Source organism: Sander vitreus, chromosome 2 (assembly GCF_031162955.1).
Source record: "Sander vitreus isolate 19-12246 chromosome 2, sanVit1, whole genome shotgun sequence".
Classification (NCBI taxonomy): domain Eukaryota; kingdom Metazoa; phylum Chordata; class Actinopteri; order Perciformes; family Percidae; genus Sander; species Sander vitreus.
The window spans coordinates 28,790,251-28,810,958 of NC_135856.1; the positions used below are offsets into that span (position 1 = coordinate 28,790,251).

Consider the following 20,708-nt stretch of genomic DNA (forward strand, 5'->3'; position numbering starts at 1 on the left):
ACTGCATGGTACAGCATGGCTGCAGACTCCTGATGGTCAATGAGAACTGTGACTAGAATTGTCACCTGTGGGGCATGGGACATCCTGCACAAACCAGCCATTTGTAAATACCCAAGCTACCAAGGACACCACCATTTCTTTTTCAATTCACTCGCCCAGATTTACACTGAGGGGCAACTATCCGCAATGTAAAACGAAAAGAGAAAAGGACCTGGTACCAAAAGTGAGTCGAGTCGAGTCCAGCTGAACCATGCAGTGGGGAATAAGTGATAAGCTTGCTAGTGTAGCACGCCAACATCATATCTTTTCAGTTGTTACTTATCATAGGACCAAACTGTTATTCTACTTCATTGTTGAAAAGATGTTATTTTAAAGGTGCAGGGTTTTCTGCCTCGTGGGTCGTTGTCTTTTGTTTTGTCTGCCCTAAAAGTCAGCACCAATTCGGCAAGCCCGTACACTGAAATGTAATAAAAATATTCCTAGCAATGGCTGTCATGCAACATCGTGACTGACTTTTTCTGAGGCTGTTTAAATGGCAAACAAATACTGTGTTGACATGATAATTGATAAGAAGAAACCATTAGCTACAGTTCTTTTTGAATTCACAAAATTCATAACCACACACACATTCTGAGGCTTTGCTTGGAACCGAGTCCACATATGTGGAAACCATAATCATAACCATCAGTCATGTGCTGCGGTGTCTTTCTGCTGATTTTATCAGCACATTTATTCTATGAAATATGGGACGTAAAAGCCCCATTAATATCTGTGAACAATTAGCCTCAGCAGAAAACAACTGCAGACAATATTGGGGCTGACATAGTGGTAAATCCCTTCTGCCAGTAATACTGAGGTAATGTAGAGCTCACTAAGTTTGAAAGCAGTGGAGGCTAAAAGTAGAACACACTTTATGACATACTGGGGGGGATATCATTGTTATGATATTCTATTATCAAGACTGTTACATTTTCCAGCTTCTCTGTGGATAGGGGGTTAGGGAGAGGAGGGAAAGTCTGGAAAACCCTGTGGGCTGTCAGGAATGACCAGGATCTGCCAGGAGAGGAGGGGGAACGCCACTGGAATGACTAAGGAAGGGTTGAAGGAGGTAGGAAGGGAGTGGAGGAGGGAATGACTTGAGGGAAGAGTGGAAGGAGAGAGATGATAATGGGGGACAAAGAAAGAAAGAGTGGGATGACTGGATAGGAGGAAAAGAACAAACAAAAGGAGGGAGTTTGAAATGGGTTAGAGGTGCAGGAAGGATAGAGAGGAGAGGGGACTCGACTAGGGGCAAAACCACTCCACCACAGAGTACGTCTGGAAGTGATCACACTGGGGCTGAATGGGAGGGGGGTGAACACACACACACACATGCAGAAGAATGTACCCTACATACAAAAGACACCTCTAACAGATGTTGACCACATGCATACATAGGCTTAACCCATATAAAATACACAGCATGTCCAAACACACACACACATGAAACACACACTGACATCAGAGAGAATACACACTGTTGAAATGTGTGAGATGTGAAATGTGTGGGAGTATAATCAGCGTAGGGATCAGGTAACCAGTTTCCACTGGGGAGGTTTCTGCCTCTGCCGTTTTCCTCTTGTCCTGGGCAATGGTTCGACCACAGTCAACTGCTATTAAGTCACACAAAATCTCTTTTCACACGCCAGTGCCAACCTGAAATAGCTAATCCCAGTGATTACGCTGGCAGTGCCATCTGGCCACGACAGCTTGGCCCAAATGACAAAATGGCCAAGATGCACTTGAATCAAAGCAGCACATATGCTGCCCCAGGGGGTCACCTCAATTAGATTTGATTAGTTTAAAAGTGTACATTTAATCTTTGTCAGGATATTGCAGGATTTGTGTATGCAGCAATTGTACAGCTATATATATTTTTGAGAATTGACTAACCGGAGAGTGACTACTGTGGTGACCTGGTTACTGTAAGATTTGATTTATGAACCAAGGATGGTGTTAGTGCTATAAGATGCTTGCCTGATTTCAGACAATACTGTTACAGTATTGTCTACTCGTGTGTCTACTAGTAACCCTTTGTATACATCTGTCTCATCAGTCAACTCTGTGCAGTGGGCGGATTCAAAGGTCTAGACCCAGGCAAATAAGATGCTGCTTCCAGACCAGAGAGTACAGTTTTTTTCTCCTTTTACAGCCTACTGTTCAGCTGTGGAAACGCTTATTTAGACTACTAGAAGCTTCTATTTTTGTTTTAGTGTCAGTTTCAGTTTTAGTCATTCATTCTTTTAGACAAAGACATACTCCTACAAGTAATGACATTTTCTTTCAATACTCTCCATGTTTAAACTCTTCACGCATTTGTGTTCTTGTACAAACTGCATTTAATATGCATTTCAGTGCAGTATATCCACATGGCTGAGAAATTCCAGCCCTCTAATGCTTTACTTATATACTGGGCTTCTTTCGTAAATGACGTTTAATTAATCAGGTTACTGCAAAAAGCTGACAGTAACTGGGTTACTTCAATTCATGTAAATTCAAAGAGTGAAGTAACTGTAACTATATACTGGTTCCCCAGGCATAGTGATGGAATTAACTCAAGGTAGAAGCTGTGATCCCTCTGTATTAAAGTCTGCTTTCACTCTGTGAGTAAAGGCAGGGTGTGTGTGTGTGTGTGTGTGTGTGTGTGTGTGTGTGTGTGTGTGTGTGTGTGCGCGCGCGCATAGCATGTCATAAACAGCTGTGCAAATGCTGCTCAGTGTTTAGTTCAAATATAATATACAATGTTACAACAGTGTTCCAAATATGCTAAAAGTCTGAATAAATGTCTGCATTGCAATTCTAACTGATGACCAGAAGATAACCCCATAGAAACATCAAGTCATCCAGGAGACTCCCATGTGTCTGTGCTGAGTAATATAGAGAGCATTCAAATTTCCAAATGCAAATGTATCATTGAAAAAAACTTTCAGAACCCCTCAAGCGGCAACATCCCGGGCTGAAAAATGAAGCCAACGCAGAAGTGCCGAAAACTGCAGTTCCTCGAATGGCCACCTGAGGCTGGCTCCGAAAGGGAGTCAATAGACAGCAATGGTAAAATGCTAAACTTTACAGCAGAAATAAACATGCCTAGTACACAAAAATAGTTTATAATAATAATAATATTTATTATTAAAAATGGGTTTGGTCTTTATAGCTCACCCTTTATGACAACTGCAGGGTCTATGTCCAGAACCAGCAAATATGCACTCCCATCCTATGAGTAATTTTAAAGCCAGTCCTTAGGGAGATTAGCAGTCAAATTAACAGCAACAAAAGCTTCTGACAGAAATACCAGAGATCTGATGCGAGTTTGGTATTCTGTCTTTAACAAACACGTCTGTCTTTAATTGGTGCTTACCCTCCTCTCTGTCTCTCTGTCTCTTTTCCCCTTTTCTCTTTTGTCTATTCCTCTCCTTTTGCTCTTTCTGAGTCACAGAGTGTTTCAGCTATGTTCCAGAGTTGGCTACATTACTGATGTCTGTGTCAAATGATCTCATCCGAGCTCAGCATGTCTGGGATAAAAATCACTGATCACTGCATTGTGTGTGTGTGTGTGTGTGTGTGAGTGAGAGACTTGAGTACATTTGGTTTGAATATGTGTCTGCATAGTCATCTTTGTCTGTTGTGTGGGATTAGATTAGATACATGTTTGATAACTTTAGCTATAATTGGTGATCATGAGATATGCAAGCAAACATCACACTTCACTGTAAAAAGCGGGGGCAGGTAGGCCTAAACTTCACACACACACACACACACACACACACACACACACACACACACACACACACAGTAAGCCCCACCCCTCTTAGGAGGCTTTCTTGCAGAGCAAGCACAGCCAGTTCAGAGATGGTTCCACCCACACACAAGACAATGAGTGTGGGCGCTAACCTGACTGTGTCATGATGTGAAAGCGTGTGTGATAATGAGCCAGGTTCTGTGAGAAAAACACAGTCATTCTGTGTTTGTGTCTGCATGTGGCCAAAAGTGCGTGCCCGGGCAGCTGCCTTTTAGCCCACATGCATTGTGTGAGCTTGTAGGAATATGTGTCATCTGGGTGATGAGGGAATCTGCTAATCCATGTCTCTCTGTGCTTCTTTACAGTCCGCCGCAGTCTCCGATGGAGGTGAGTAGATACTTCTTTACAACATTTGAATACCTGTTTTTTAATCTATGACTTTACTCATCATCTCTAATTGGCTTATCTAATTGGCTTCCCTCATCCTTCAGTTGTGATCTACTTTAAGTAGCATTTAATGGGATGAAATAAATGGCTAATTGTGTTGGGCCAGTTGTCCTCTTCTAAAGTGAAGGCTTATGGCCATGGTCATTGTAGACACCTCATTGTGGCTGCTTTTACTCATTCTGGTTTCACCTGCTCAACGTCTGCCCCACCTCTTCCTGCTGTGCTGAGGTTGGCAGGCTGTAACCTAAAGATTGTCCCACATTTGTAGCTGTACAACAACAACTTGTGTCAAATCATGGACAGGACCTGAGATACAGAACATGGTGCTCTTCGGACTGCAATGAAAGGATAAATGAGTGGTTTTGCATTCACCCTACTAATTTATACCCGGGTTTGTGAAACGGCATTGGGAATCGAAAACAATAGTTTAAAAGTTCATTATCAAAATGCATTTATATTCTGTTGGGTCTGTACTTTTAATTAGCATGTCAAACCTTTCAGGCATTTATTCTGTGTTCGTTTAAGTGAACTCTTGGTGTCACGCGCGCAATTAGCATGTGCTAACAATAACGAAAGGTCTCTGATTTAGGAGACTTCTAATGGTGCTTTAACGCCTCACAAATGCACATGAAAGACAATTCATGGCATATGGGGGATAAAAGGAGGAAGAGAAGGAGGTGAGAAACAAGACAAAAGAATGCATGGAAGACATGTTTACAATCAGCTCAAATGTAGTGTTTCTGTCTGGCCACTTCTTCACACCACGTGTTTGTGGAAAGGAGGATGTATTGTTTGTGAGTAATGAGCAAAGCTCTCTCTCCTTGCACCGTTATGTGCATGTGATGTAGGGAGTACGATGGTATAGGACAGGGCTGTCAAACTCATTTTAGTAATGGGCCACATACAGCACCAATTTGATCTCAAGTGGGCCAGACCAGTAAAACCATTGCATAATAACCTCGTAACCTCAAAATGTGTCCCTTTCTTTTAGTGTAAAAGGGTTAAAGTACATTCTGCAAATGTCTAAAATGAATGAACAATCTATTTACAAAATAGTAAGCACAAGGGATCTTTAATAGAGTATTCAGCATGTTGAATTAATGACTTCTTTGCCTACTTAACAATTCTGTGGGACACTTGATAATCAAAGATAAAAAGATTAACACTAGTAAAGTTGTGATTTTTACACAGTTACCTGGCAGTGTCACTGTGACTTTCTCTTTACCAGTTGCAATAGAGCTCAACAGTCCCGCCCCTCCTACGAGAGACCTTGGGTTCCGGAAGTAAATTTCCCATTCATTTCTCCCATTGACGTCTGGAAAAATCTGTATATAAAGAATTTTAGACCATGCCTTAGGCTAACCAGCTACAACGTGACGCATAAGCATACAACATATCATTTCGAGAAAAACGAACATAAAATAAAAAAAAAAGTCAAAGGTACAAGACTGTGTACATATTTTTATTATAGAGCGAAGGAACTACTCATCCCATAAACCACCATTTTAATTTTACACTCTCAAATGGCTGGTTGTGACTCAGATTTAGCAATTGCATGAATACTAGTTCTTTTAAAAGCTTTTTTCCTGTCAGCAATGATAAAGCTACACACTACATTTTCATGTTTAATACAATAGGGGCTTTCCGACCGGAGGGATTTTTGCAGTTCTTAGAACTAAATGTTCCTAGAACACTTTTTTTGTCGTGTTCCGACAGGAAAAATTTGGGGATTTTGAAGTTCCTCTGGCCACTGTAGCGTACTTTTTTAGCTCCTACTCCAGAGCAGGGTCTTTTCCCTTTTCCTAGGTGTACTTGATTGGTCGAACTTATAAGTCACGCCCACTGCCAACTCGGAACTTGCAGGCAGAGCAACAACCAACAACGGGACATTTTTAACAATTTTCACCATCTTATTCATCATTAAATTCACTTCTGACAACGTTATAGGCGAGAAATTAACTGTTTAGATTTCGAATATAGGCAGTCTTGCGAAAATTAATGCCGAATTGACAATTTGCTTCAAAGTTTTCGGAGTTGAGAAGCTCCATGAAGTGAGGCGACAGCCAGCAAGCGCCTGCCCCAGCTTCTAGTTCGTCGCTCGGCCAGTCATGCTCAGACACCTCGCGGTAAGCTGGAGGTCTCTCAGACCGCTCTCGTAAATAAGAGGCTTTTATTTTGCCGTTGATGGTTCGTTTGTTTAAATATCACAACACATGTCCGTCATAAGATTAATGGGAACCTGTGGTTAACTGTCTTTTCGGAGTTAAACTCCACAAGCGTGTCCTGTGGCTCGCCAGCCGTCACACACACACACACGCACACACACACACACACACACACACACACACACAGCAGGCAGAGGCGGGGTCTGTTCCGAGTATAATAAAGCCCCGTCTGTGTTGAGCAAAACATTACGTGAATTACTACAAGAATGGACGTGCATTTAATATAGGAAAACTGCACAAGTATTAGCATCATTTGCTGTTGTTGTATGTGGCGCTAAGGTCTAGTGATGATGCGATAAAGACCGTTGCCGTGCTTGCGTCACTCCCTTACCCCTCCTACCAGTCCCTATGGCCAGTGGGAATGCAAACGGAAAAAAACGATTTTGGGGGAGAGTAGTTCTTAGAACTGCTTAGAAGTGTACTTTTCCTCTAAAAAGTACTATCCGGTCGGAAAGCACCTAATTTAAAGTAATTCCGTTTCATAGTCGTTTTTACACACTTATCAAAAACTAATGAAATCAATCATTGAGTTTAACATGATAATGTATCCATAGTTCAGTATAGACACCAGGAAACCGTTCACAATAATGTGTATTTTCAGAGCAAAAGATTTAGTTTAAGAAGTATAGTTGATGTTGATTACAGCAATTAGACCTGCAGAGTAATTTTTAAGGCCTATAGCAGTATTATATTACATGCTGCATTGGCCTTATTGCGAATCCATCTCACAAATTTTTATTTATTTTTGTCTATTAGAAAAGTCAAGACAAGAATAGGTTGACAGATATTCTTCCTTGATCTTTTAATCTGTCAGTTTGTGTGTGTGCGTAGCAGCATGGGGGCTTCCTGCAGGCCTCATTAGTCTCAGTAGTGGCCTTCCTTTAACCAAGCTCCTCATCCTCATCAATACTGCAGTTTTTGTGTGTGTGTGTGTGTGTGTGTGTGTGTGTGTGTGTGTGTGTGTGTGTGTGTGTGTGTGTGTGAGTAAGTGAGTGAATGTTCATGCAGGTGCGTTTGCCTTTTGCGCACATGAATGCGCTTTTGCTCCGGCGTTTTTAGTTCCGTCCTCCCTCGCCTCTGAATTATTCATCATCTCAAGGCCTGTGTGTGCTTGTATCACTTACCTACCTGCTACCTGGAAGCTCACAGAAGAGAGAGAGAGCGAGTGTGTGTGTGTGTGTGTGTGTGTGTGTGTGTGTGTGTGTGTGTGTGTGAATGTACATGCAGGTGCGTGTGCCTTTTGTGACCTTACTCTCTTTACGATCTCTCAGGTTGTCAGCCAGGTTGCTCACCACCACCAACAGCCTCTCTCTCTCTCTCTCTCTCTCTCTCTCTCTCGCTCCTTCTTCTTCTCTCCCTGTTTTCCCTCTCTCTTGCACTTCCTTCCTGTGATGTTGTCAGCTGTGCGTGTGTGTGTGTGTGTGCCTCGTCTTGGACTGTGTGTTCCACTTGGTGTGTTTGAGTTTGCGAGGGGCCCTGATAGGGGGAGTATGGATGGAGGGGCTTGGTTACCCCTCAGGATTCGCTACATGCCCTGCTGGCACCACACAGGCTCCTACCAGCTCTACCCAGGTGAGGATACAGCTGGTACCTCAAATACTTCTTCTCCAACTAAAGAAAATGTAGATTTGAGGCACAGAGGAGCAATAAATCAGTCATTTTGACAGCAGAGGCTTTGATGTTGAGTATTAGTTTAGCTTTAGTTCCGTTACTGGAGTTATTTTAAGGATTGCCAAGTTTAAAAGGAGCCCCCATGATCACAAGATGCAGATGGTTTGTTAAATAAATGGTCTTGTAACTTGTGTTAAAAAAAAATATTGCCAGTCTGAATGGTGTTAAGTGTTGTACCTCTTCTCTGCGGTTTCCTTTCTCCGTCTTCATTACAAGAAACAAGTGAATTGAATGTAAGCTTTAGAAGGAATACAGAGTTAGGAGTGATGCTGTCTGTGGACCTAACTGTGAGAATTCTGTCACTGAGCTTTGCTGAGCATTTACACAGTAATATCTTTAGTGGCTGATTACCTTTTGCATGCTTAGCTTAATGTACCGTCTGTGAAAAATGTACTTCATTGTATTGTAGTATTCAGTAATCTTACTTAAAGCCCCTGGAAACTTGGTTTTAAATCTTAAGTATTTCTTTATAACATAAATTGTTTTCAGGGCCTTTAAAACCTTACTCTTTGAATATTTCCATTTCATTTTAGTAATGAAGGTGGCATAAATGCTCTCTCTCTCTCTCTTGTTCTCTAACAGTGTATATCAAGCTCTATTTATTTTCTATTTTGCGGCCATAACTTGCATTTTACTTGTTTGGCTTGTCTGTTTTTTTGGGAGGGATATGGGGAAACATTTACCATTAACTGCATTTCTATTTTGAAAAGGAACATTTGGGAATATTTCATCTCTTGTGCTTTAATATGCAATGGTGTCTGAGACTCCTTTCTTGTTGCTTATAGTCAGACATTACTGTTGTGATAGTGTTGGCCTGTATCTCCTGCCTCTGTGGCACTGAATAGGATACGTGGTTAAAGTGCTCATATGATGCTCATTTTCAGGTTGATAATTGTATTTAGAGGTTATATCAGAATAGGTTTACATGGTTTAATTTTCAAAAAACACCAGATTTTTGTTGTACTACACATTGCTGCAGCTCCTCTTTTCACCCTGTGTGTTGAGCTCTCTGTTTTAGCTACAGAGTGAGACATCACACTTCTGTTCCATCTTTGTTGGGAGTCACACATGTGCAGTAGCTAGGTAAGGACTACTAGCCAGTCAGTTGCAGAGCATGAGGGCGTACCACGCTAGCAGCTAGGCGAGCATTATAACGTGTGTTACAAAGTGACGCACATTTGTCACGGAAGTAAAGGCTGGACTACAGTAGAGCTGTTTGGAGCAGTTTGTGAACAGTGTTTTCTGTTGGAGATGGTAAGTGCCTTTGGGGTGGACTTTGGGCTTTTTCACTTTGTAAACCTATAATGTGCACAAAAAATATATATAATAATAATATATAACACAATAAAGGAAAGGGAAAAAGCATAATACGAGCACTTATACAATAGATTGATTAATGTTTGCATGTTTACTATGCAGTTTGAAACAGAATAAGAGTGAATGAGCTCAACGGTTTGAAATAACTTAATCCTCAGTATGAAAACTTTCATTGATAACATGAAGCTGGTTGAAAATGTGCAAAAGTGGAAATCACACTAGAATTATTCATTAATAGCCAAGTTTCAAAGTCTGAAATCACACATGACTTACTGGGCAGCATGCTGGTCTTGTCTTTCAGTTTATTTACGGGACTTGCGTCGTCTCAGGCACCTGACTGGTGATGCCTTCCCTCTGGCTGTTCTTGTATTTAGTTTTATCTCAACTGAGCATCCCACTTTCAGTTCACTAGGCCTGAAGCTCTGTAATTCTGGGTATTCTCAGCTTGTGCCTTTGCTTTGCAAGTCTGTCCAAACATTAGGAACACAGACATACTGAGGTCTAGTGGTGGGAAAAAGTAATCAGTTCACAGAGCGATGAAGCATCCATGCACAAAACTCCTTAAATGGATTGTTAAAATGGCGCTTTATGAGACAGCTACAGTATTCAAAGTATAAGGCAAATACTGTTGGGAGTTGTTCAAGATTAAATCAACTAGACCGTGAAAACTAAGTACTACACAAGGATGATGTGTGCAATGGAGTATGTTGTCAACATACTTTCAATAGAACCAAACTGAACAGCGTGAAGCTGCAGGGATACATCTGTTGCAGTAATAAACAATAGTGAAATTGCGTTATTTTTCAATGTATTGACTTTCTGTGGTATTGTATTGTGACGTGTTATTAAACACAATTCTCTTGTCTACAACTACACTAGTTCACTAGTGTCTGTTGTAATCAGGGCTGTAGTACTTGCGTCCGGACTCGAGATGCTTTTCTGTTGTCTCAGACTCGTCTTGGACTCGTTGGTATTTGGACTCTGACTTGTCTCGGAGTCGGGCATTGGACTCACCAAATATTCTAGTTGGTCTCGACCGAGTCCAGCACTATATGCTTTTGTTCTAAAGTCACTTCCTCCTTCACAACAAAACCATTGATAGAGCGCACTGGTTCAGAAAACAGGTATTAGTTTAATTAAAAATCCGTCTAGAACAGGCATCGAGATTGGTCGCCTGGTATACGCCTGGCTGCATCATATACAGTAGGCTACCTCACTCATCAGGTATCAATCATTTTCATGGCCTTTATTATGCAGGGCAGCTGAAGATGTGAAAGGAGAAAGAGAGAGTTGAAATGAATGGTTAGATCAAATCTGTGATATCAGTACGTACTGCAGGGATTGTGTGAGTGAAAGTGTGCTGTAGGGGTGTTAAGCAAAAAGCAAAGCGAAAGATGAAGCAACAGAAAACCATAGAAGTGACTTTTACTGGACGGGCTGCTACTCTGGCCTTATCATCAGTATGGGCCACACTGTGCTACTGATAGTGCTGCCTTGAGATAAAGCCCTTGCAGACAGAGGAAAACAAAACAACAAACAGGGAAAATAACCATTTGATTTTAACCATATCACCCATCCCAGACCCAGACCACACAATGCTCATGCTGTTAATGTGCACATAGAGTAAAAAAAAAAAAAAGTATGGAAATCAAAACTCTAGATGCATAAAAAAAAAGAGATTTTCATGTATTGCAGCCTTAATGAAATCACAATGGGGGGAACCCAGAGAATCTCAGCCATACTAAAGTCACCATCACTTCAACTATTTGATGTTGTGTGTGTATCCCCATGTTGTACAGAACTTAACAGCGTGGAGCTGCAGGGCTGCAGCAGCGACAACAGTCTGAACAGTAATGCCAGCCTGCCCAGCGTTCAGAGCCACCGGCGCCACACGGAGAGGAGAGTGGCCAGCTGGGCTGTCTGCTTCGAGAGACTGCTGCAGGACCCCGTGGGAGTCCGCTACTTCTCGGTACTATAACAGCACTTGGCTGGTGTTGGCCAGCATGATCACATAACAGATCAAAGGGACTTTAAGCAAACCTTTCTGATGTTGCAAAGTTAAAAGCTGATCAGATTTGCTTCTGTCGGGTGGGTTTTCTGGGTCTTCTGACTTTCTGTGTATATTAGTTTGCCTGATTTGTGCTTATTTTTGATCCGCATTTAATTCCCGTGTTTCAGGAGTTCCTAAAGAAAGAGTTCAGTGAGGAGAATATCCTCTTCTGGCAGGCTTGTGAGTTCTTCAGCCACGTACCTGAGAATGACAAGAAGCAGGTAAAAGACATGCAAGACATTGTTTGATCGCACACATGCATCCATTTACACCCCGATAATGAGGGGAAATGTTAGGTCTTAGCGTGTTTTCACACCTACCTCATTTGGTCGGGACTTTTCAGTTTGGTCCGAACCAAAATTGCAGGTGAGAAAGGTGCCTCGGACCACGGTCCGGATCAAAAGACCAAATTTTGGTCCGATCAAAAGAGGTGGTCTCGACCCGGACCAAACTGAGCCATGGTTCGGTTCATTCTCAGTATGAAAACACTTTTTGGATGGTTCGGACTTTCGGACCAATTACAGGAAGCTCTGGCAGGCTATCATCGTTTTATAAGACTGGGGAAGCTCCTTAAGGAATAGCTCGGTGCTTACGTTTATATGAGAGAGTGACGGTGAATGTGCTCAGAGCAGACAGCTGTCGGCTATCAGAGAATAAATCAGCAGTTTACTTGTTAAGTGGTAGTAAATGTACAGCGTAGGTTTTAAATGCTGCAGCTCCTCAAACTCCAAGTAAAGTTCCCGTGTCTTGCTTCTCAACAACGCAACAAAACAAAAAGAGCTGCCAAAAGCTCTGACAGAGAGAGGATACGAGAGGACGGGGAAGCCCGTCTACAAACCAATCAGTTACAACTGTCGGGAGACGCAGCGCACGTATGTGATGACGACAGGACGTAGTTTTGTCACGGATAGTTCTTTAGTGCGCTTGCATAACTGCAGTGTGAAACCAACACTCTCCGAATCAAATGTATACAACAAAAACATGAACTTTGGTCCGGACTTTCAGGTGTGAAAACGCCCTTAAACAGCTCTCTTCATTCCTCATCTTCTTTTATTACTGTGTCTATTACTGTGTTTTTTTTTTATCCATACCTCATCGTTTCCTCCACCCTCCATGTCCCTTACTGCCACTCACTCTTCCTGACTCTCCCACCTTCTCCAGCTCTCTCAGCGTGCCAGGGAGATCTACAACAGCTTCCTGTCCAGTAAAGCCACAACACCGGTCAACATAGATAGTCAAGCCCAGCTCGCTGACGACATACTCAACGCCCCCCGACCTGACATGTTCAAGGAGCAGCAACTGCAGGTAGCGTATACATTGACCACCAATTCAAGAAGTCATTTATCGAAATCTCAAGGTAATTAGCAACCACAGGAAGCACGGGGGGGGATTGAAAAGAGGCTTTCCCTGAAGAACAAATGTATTATTACTCATAAAACTGAATCAAAACAGACCTCTATTGAAAACACAACATAAGATTGACTATTCATATTTGCCTGCTTTCTAGTATCGTGGATGTGAATGGCTTCTTACATGTCCCCATTTCGTGGGGGTGGGGGGGCTGGATGTTCAAACTCTGATGAGAGTCACGAGGCGAGAAGAATATCCTCACCATAATCTCTTTTATTTTTACACATTAAACATGCACACCCAAAGACACACACACACACACACACCCACACACACACCCACACACACACACCAACACACACACACACACACACACACACACACACACACACACACTAACACACACACACACACACACAAACACACACACACACACACACACACACACACACACATATCAAAGCCTGAGATGAAGTCTTCCAAAATACCCCTGGGCTTGTTAAGATTTTGGGTCAGATTTACACACGCGTGTGGACTCATGCATACACACCTTGATACACACACATACACATATACAAACCCCAATTCCAATGATTTGCAAATCCGTTTCAACCTATATTTTATTGAATACACTACAAAGAGTTTTTTCATTTTGAATTTGATGCCTGCAACACATTCCAAAAAAGCTGGGACAGGTGACTTATGGCAGGGGCATGTTTACCACTGTGTTACATCACCTTTTCTTTTAACAACACTCAATAAGCGTTGGAACTGTATACCGGTAGTCATCTTTGAACATGAGCAACGTCAAAGGGCTGCTAGTGGGATATTAGACTTTTACTTAATCTCGAATCGACTTCCTTTCTCCCTTCCTCCTTTCATTGTCTTTTTTCCTTTTTGTTTCAATCCGTTTTTCCATCCTCTCTCCTTGCCCTTCATCTCCCTTTCCTTTCTAGTTTTGCCTTTTTCTACCCTCCTTTTTGTGTGCTGTCATTGCTTTCTGCTTTTTCTATTGCCTACTGATTACACCTTTCCTTCCCTTTCACGCCTTTAGATCTTCAACCTGATGAAGTTTGACAGCTACACGCGTTTCCTTAAGTCTCTGCTGTACCAGGAGTGCATGCTGGCGGAGGTGGAGGGGAGGCCCCTGCCTGACCCTTACCACATCCCCAGCAGCCCCACCTCCAAACACAGCACCACAGGCTCCGACCGCTCCAATCTCTCCACACCCAAGAAGGTAACACGATGCAAAGCCTCCACAAACACTCCCTCTTGGCTGTGTCTTGTCACATTATTGACAGTATTATTGTCAGAATACACAGAAACATTGGGGAAAAAGGTCAATCGTGGCATCTGGTTAGTCTGTATGTATTTCTGTTGGAGTTCTCCACTGGGCTTTCATTCATCTTTTGGTGGGTGTCTATCTGTGTGTTCGCACCTGTGTCTACCCCTCTTCATTTATTTTGTTTGTATCTTATAGGAGGACAAAAAGAGCAAGTCGGGCAGATCTTTAAATGAGGACAGTCGGGATGATTCAGGAGACCGGAAGAAAGGCATGTTTTTCTCCTGGTCTCGCAACAGGAGCTTCGGCAAAGGCCCGAAGAAACGAGAGCTGGCTGACTTTAACTACAGTCAGTAGTTTTAAACGTCTTCAAAATGTTATTGTTTTTAAAAATGAACACATTTAAAGAGGAGGGATATTTCTTTTGGGGGGGGATATAGGTATTTGGAATTATCCCCATGTTTTTCTTTCTTCTAGACGCTAATGATGAGTGTATTCCTTTTCAGATTTCTCTGGCAGCAATGGTCGCCGAGAATCCCAGGGTTCGCTGTCTTCAGGAGCCAGTCTGGAGCTGGGGACGTCAGGGTCAGGGAGGAACGAGGTCAGTCTGGAAAGAACATCACCATATAATTAGTTTGGACAGTAATGGCACAGACATTCATTTCAGCACGGAGCATTGTTATCTTCACCCTTTTCCTCTCAATTTATCTGCTTTAAAGCAGTTCAAACAAAAAAACACAGACAATAGTAAAATAATGTCTGTTTTTTCTCCTCTCAACCTCCATTTCCATTGTCTCTCTTATTTTTTTAACCCTCCTCTCACTATCTCCTCTCCCCCTCCCTGTGTCTGTCTCTGTTTTCTTCCCTCAGGGTGATGTTTCCCGTGGCGCAGTATCAGTGTCAACTGAGCGGGGAGGGGGCAGCGCCCCCTTGAGGCAGTGTAACATAAGCTTGCCCGATGGCTCATGTTGCTCTGTGCCACTCAGGGCCGGAGTGTCCATCAGGGACCTGCTGCTTGGTCTCTGTGAGAAGCTCTGCATCAACCTGGCAGCTATAGACCTCTTCCTGGTCGGAGGGGAGAAGGTACAACACAAGTGGATGTGGGGCTGTCCTAAATACTTTTTATTGTGGCTTTTAAAACCCTCTATACAAAAAATGATAAAAAAAAAACACAACAAATCACACTAAACCAAATTAAGAAAACACAATTAAGTCTGAGTTGGTTGTTACCCAAAAAAGCTATAAAAAAAAGATTTTAAAGCAGCAATAATCAATATTTTTATAATAACAATACTGTAGGTCAAAGGATGTGTGTTGCGTATAGTGATAAACCCACAGAACTACACCTGCCTTTGCAGTTCCTCCCAGTTATACGTATGGCCCACAACTTTACTGTTCTGATTCAGTCTCACCTCTCAACAGGCAATAGTTTGTTAACATGTAAGTCATATCAACTTTATAAGGTCAAAATGATGATTACAAGTACCGATTATTAATATTATTACATTACATGTCATTTAGCTAATGCTTTTATCCAAAGCGACTTACAATTAAGTGCTTTCAACCCTGAAGGTTCAAACTCCAGACAACAAGTAGTAAGTGATGTGTAATAAGAGATGTGTTTTTAGCCTTCGTCAGAAGATGCGTAGGCTTTCGGCCGTCCTGATGTCAATAGGGAGCTCATTCCACCATTTAGGAGCCAGGACAGCAAACAGTCGGGATTTCGTTGAGTGATTAGTTCTAATATAATTGCTGCTTTATTTAGAAGTCAGTAACCCCACTTGAGGTTTAGACAACTTGCTGGACATCTTTCATGATGACTTCTCTCTTTTTTTCTGTCTCACTCTCTCAGCCACTTGTTTTAGACCAAGACTGTATGACATTGTGCTCTCGGGATCTCCGACTAGAAAAACGCACTCTCTTCAGGTACAGTAATATGCAGTGATCCTAAGCGTTCAAACATTTCAAACCAGTAATACTGTAGGAGTACAATTGAGTGTACGTGCCGGCCTTCAAACCATGATCAACGGTTTTCGAACAAACGGTTTCTTTCTTCTTTTCCAGACTCGACCTGGTCCCTATCAACCGTTCGGTGGGCCTAAAAGCAAAGCCCACTAAGCCAGTGACTGAGGTCCTCAGGCCTGTGGTAGCCAAATACGGCCTGCACCTTGCTGACTTGGTGGCACGCATTGTAAGTCGTCTCTCCCCCCCCTCATTCTGGCTGCCTGTAGATAGACCGAAAGAAATGGGCAGACAGGCACTCTATGTGATGTCAAACTCATATTGTGTGTGTGTGTGTGTGTGTGTGTGTGTGTGTGTGTGTGTGTGTGTGTGTGTGTGTGTGTGTGATGCAGAGTGGGGAGTTGGAGCCATTAGATCTAGGTCTTCCTATATCCAACCTGGACGGGCTGCGAGTAGTATTAGATATTGCAGAAAACACTCCTGGAAAAGGTAAGAAACACACATGTTAATAAAACTGTAATCTGCTGTCTCTCATTGGCAACATACTGAACAAAAAACTAGTACATAGTATTGTCTCAATTTTGCATCTGTATGCTCCCTTTCCTTCATTCAGCAGACAAACAGAAAGTAGCTCCCTCTAAGAACCTCGTCCCGGCCTCAACAAGCAGAAACCAATCGGCAACAGTAAGATCTCCCACAGCTTCTTATTTTCCCATTTTCTTCTCACCCTGGAATGTTCCATAACCCACCGAATGTCTCCTCTTCCTGTTTGATGATGTCACGCTACTAAGTGTCTCTCTTGCTATCTTCAATCACCCACGTCTGTTTTGCAATATGTTGAAAATGTGCGCAGGTGTATGATGTGTGTCTCTGGCAGCCTGTGTGTGACTGTATTTATGTGCTCTGTTGCTGTGGGGCCTGAGAGCCCTGTCACACTCTCAAGGTTCCTAATGTTCCGTTATTGTGGTCTGCCTGTGGCCGAATGCATCGTCAACTTTTCTCTCTGGTTTGCTGGTTCTCTTTCTTCCATAACAAACGCAGTGGCCGGGTGATAGTAGCCGAGCATCGCAGAGCGTTTGCTGGGTCTCAGAACCTCAAAGACCTCCTCCGTGCATCTGGAGAGTTGTTAGTTGGTGGTGGCAGTAGCACTTCAGAATGCTGTGCGGGATTTCTTGTTTTTATTGGGGCTTTAACCTGGTTCATGACCATCTGTAATGGTCATTCATGCTTTCTTGGTTGATTTTTAAAAAACAGGTTTTCTCCCTTGAGAGGCAGTAGTGTGGCTTTAAGTAGAAGAAAGTCGGTCCCTGTGGTGTTGTGTTGTGTGTAAGCCTACATGTTGGTGATGCTTAGTACACACAGTGTTAAGCATTGTGGTTGTCTGAATGGAACATCCCACCTGTCTTTCAATTAGAAATGATCATAGATATATGTTTTACTACAGTTATATTGATTATTGTAATTACACAAAACCAACAAATTCATTATCATACTTATTTTGATCCCACTTATTTGTCCCTCTTCTCAAAAGCAGCATCACTGAAACTTGTGCCCCCAACCCCCCATTAGATTGTTCTCATTTTACAATTAGTTACCCTCCTCACCATCAGTAGCACTGGTCCCTACGTGTTGTCATTACTTGTGCCCGTACTTGCGCCATCATGACTTACCAGGGCTCTAATGCCCCGCTCCGCTCTCCTTGTGGCCCTCAGGGGGAGGACAGGCCATCAGGGAAAGCCGGTTCAGCCCACCCCCATGGGGAAAACGGCAAGACTGGGCCCAGCCCTGACACAAGCAGCCAGCCCTTACCCAACCACTCTGTCTCTCTCCATAAGGCTCCGGAGAAAAGAAAACAGAAAAAGATTAATATAGACGAAGCTGAAGGTAAAGACTGAACGACCTCCCTCTCTCTCTCCTTTGTTTCTGTAGCTTGGTTGCTGTGATCACACTAACCCTTTTGCCTGTCTGCAGTATTGCAGAAGCAGCACCAAATGCTTTCAAAGCTAGCTAGCTACATGTAGCCCAGTCACCTCTGCTCACACTGAATGTAGCTTTGACTTGTCTAACTGATTGATACATACCCTTTGCTGCATGTTTTTCTGAATTACAATGAATGTGTTTTACTGTTTTTCAAGTATTCATCATTTATGTGTGTGTGTGTGTGTGTGTGTGTGTGTGTGTGTGTGTGTGTGTGTGCGCGTGCCTATGTGTGTCTGTACACCTGTGTGTGTGTGTGTGTGTGTCTGTGTGTGTTTGCCTGCAGAGTTCTTCGACCTCATATCCAAAGCTCAGAGCAACCGAGCAGACGACCAGCGAGGCCTGCTAAACAAAAGCGACCTGCAGCTCCCAGACTTTCTGCGCCTGTCACCAGTGGCAACCAACCAGGCTGCGCCTCCTCCCTACGGCCCTGAGCCCAGTTGCTCCACCCCTTATTCCCGTAACCCCAACAACGGCAACTTCCCTAGCAGCGGTCGCCGGGGCAATAAGGCGAACAGCAACGACAGGGGAGGAGGAGGCGACAACCACTTGCTCAACTCGAGCCATCAGTCCCAGAGCTTGGACTCTGCACTGGGAACTGAGAGTGGGGGGGGGAGTAAAGCCCGACCACCTCCTCCGTTTCCTGGCACCGTCTCCCCCATCCACCTGTCCCAGAGTGGCCAGCGTGGTCTCCTTCAGGACTCTGGCAGGGGAGAATCGGCCCAGATGCTGGAGGAGGACACGCTGTCTGATCTAACTCTTGTGGGAGAGGGGGACATTAACAGCCCCAGCCTCAACTACGTCACTCCTTCTGTCCTACAGTGCAAACCCCACCCCCGACCCCAACAACAAGCACAGGACGGGCGGCCTAGCTCAGGTACTTTCCCTGTGTGAACTCTAAATACTTTTGAACTTTCACCTCTTCCTTCACCTGACTGGAGACCCAATAAAGTCAGGTTGAAGTTCCTCATTGGTCACGCTCGGCCCAGAATGCATCCAGATCTCTTCCCTTTATTTCATGAATCCCTTTCCAAAACTACAGAACATTTCATTCCAGAAGTATAAAATACAGTAAGCAATGTAAAAGACTGAGCTTTCATATATATGTATGCTCTACCTTGTGCCCAGCAAAGAAGTCAACCTTTAGATAAACTAGACAAGACACATGAAGAGAGGAAAAATGGATGCATTAGGCTTGTCCAGACATTTCTCTGCGCGGTTTATATCTGTGTGAACTTTTGAGTGGACTTGTCCTGGATTTTTTCTGTAGACGTAAGCTTGAGTTGGTGATGACCAGTGCCAAACTCCCTCCTCCACCCCCAACCCCCTCTAGTGTACAGAATCTAACAATGCACTTTAGCCAATTACAAACAAGACTTCACACATCTTTCCCCATTTTTAAAAAAATATTTTCTCCTTGCTTTTTTTTTTTTTTTTTTACATTTTCGTACAGGTGGTTGAGCTGCCATAGGTTGAGAAAACAATTGATATATTTGCTACAAAACATTCGTGCACATCTAAGTGACTTATATATTATTTTCAATGTATTACGTGCTTTTGAGCACACTGCATGCTGACACGGCTGGCCTGACCCCATAAATACATACACATGCTACAGTACCATGAACACGCACATTTGCTCAGCTGTTCTTTTTTCGACTCGAGCACAGTACATTCTGTGTCTCCACCACCGCTCTCTTACCTCAGGCCTTTCTCGTGTCACTCTTAAAAAAAGACCGCAGCGAGTGCGCACACATGCCATCTCGCCCTCTGACCAAATGATCCCGAAGCGTCTGCACTGACTGTACATGACCAGTTTTTCATCCCCCATTTTTCCTCTTTGCACTACATCACACAGCAGAATCTGTTTTTTCCACAGCCTAGCAATCCAACAGTGTTCTGAACTGTCTTTCAACAGGGTTTAAGCTGGACAAATTTGGACTAACAAGTCAAACCGTTTCACTATTTAAAGGTTTCACTTACTTTATCCTGTACTATATTCTCAAGAAGTGATTAAGTTATCCCACGTCCTTTTCATTTTTACAATCTATCAGTTAAAAGTATTAATTTGTATATAGTCAACTTTGTGAACTCACCTTATTGCTGTAGTCATTGTTGAACTGCAATGCAGCCATGTTGTTTCTTCAGTTGTGTCACAACAGAAATCAATTCTTGTCTCCTCTTTTCAGTTGACTGTACTGTCTGTAAATAGATCAAATAAATGTTTTAGAGGTTGAACTCTCTGTAGAGCCTCATGTGAGCGGCCTCCTTCCTTTTCCTAAGACTTTCAATAATATCCGATTTATTCTCCTCACTTCATCTGTTATGAGTGTTGTGTGTGTGTGTGTGTGTGTGTGTGTGTGTGCCGCATAATTTGTTCTGTGCATGGAGGCGCGGCGCTGGTATCAGGCATTACATACATGTTTTCATCTAAGTATTTATATGCATCTTCATATGCTAATTTGTAATGTCAAACACCATGGGGATAACCAGTGGTGAAATGAAACTGTACTTGTTACGCAGAGCAAAGTTCAAGTACCTCAAAACTGTACTTCAGAACCAGTATTCCCATTTTGTATTATACTTTCTACTTTTTCTCCACTACGTTCCAGAGGGAAATAAAACATATCTGACAGCTTTAGTTACTAG

The 20,708-nt window shown here is 42.9% G+C and overlaps 1 protein-coding gene across 5 annotated transcripts in view; it reads left to right on the forward strand.

The window, feature by feature from the left end:
- Positions 1–20,311, forward strand: part of rgs12b (regulator of G protein signaling 12b) — a 46,043-nt gene extending 25,732 nt beyond the window's left edge. Inside the window, exons 6-19 of one of the 5 annotated variants that reach the window (XM_078264781.1) lie at positions 4,144–4,165; positions 11,238–11,407; positions 11,617–11,709; positions 12,650–12,793; positions 13,893–14,075; positions 14,319–14,391; positions 14,627–14,721; positions 14,991–15,203; positions 15,973–16,046; positions 16,185–16,311; positions 16,475–16,571; positions 16,696–16,766; positions 17,795–17,966; positions 18,346–20,311. In XM_078264781.1, the coding sequence (XP_078120907.1) occupies positions 4,144–4,165; positions 11,238–11,407; positions 11,617–11,709; positions 12,650–12,793; positions 13,893–14,075; positions 14,319–14,391; positions 14,627–14,721; positions 14,991–15,203; positions 15,973–16,046; positions 16,185–16,311; positions 16,475–16,571; positions 16,696–16,766; positions 17,795–17,966; positions 18,346–18,953 (2,142 nt within the window). In that variant the 3' untranslated portion in view covers positions 18,954–20,311. Of the gene's footprint in view, positions 1–4,143; positions 4,166–11,237; positions 11,408–11,616; positions 11,710–12,649; positions 12,794–13,892; positions 14,076–14,318; positions 14,470–14,626; positions 14,722–14,990; positions 15,204–15,972; positions 16,047–16,184; positions 16,312–16,474; positions 16,572–16,695; positions 16,767–17,794; positions 17,967–18,345 lie in introns of all 5 variants that reach the window. The other 4 variants (XM_078264771.1, XM_078264760.1, XM_078264798.1 and 1 more) reach the window with 4 other exon arrangements.
- The last annotated feature ends 397 nt before the right edge of the window (positions 20,312–20,708 follow it).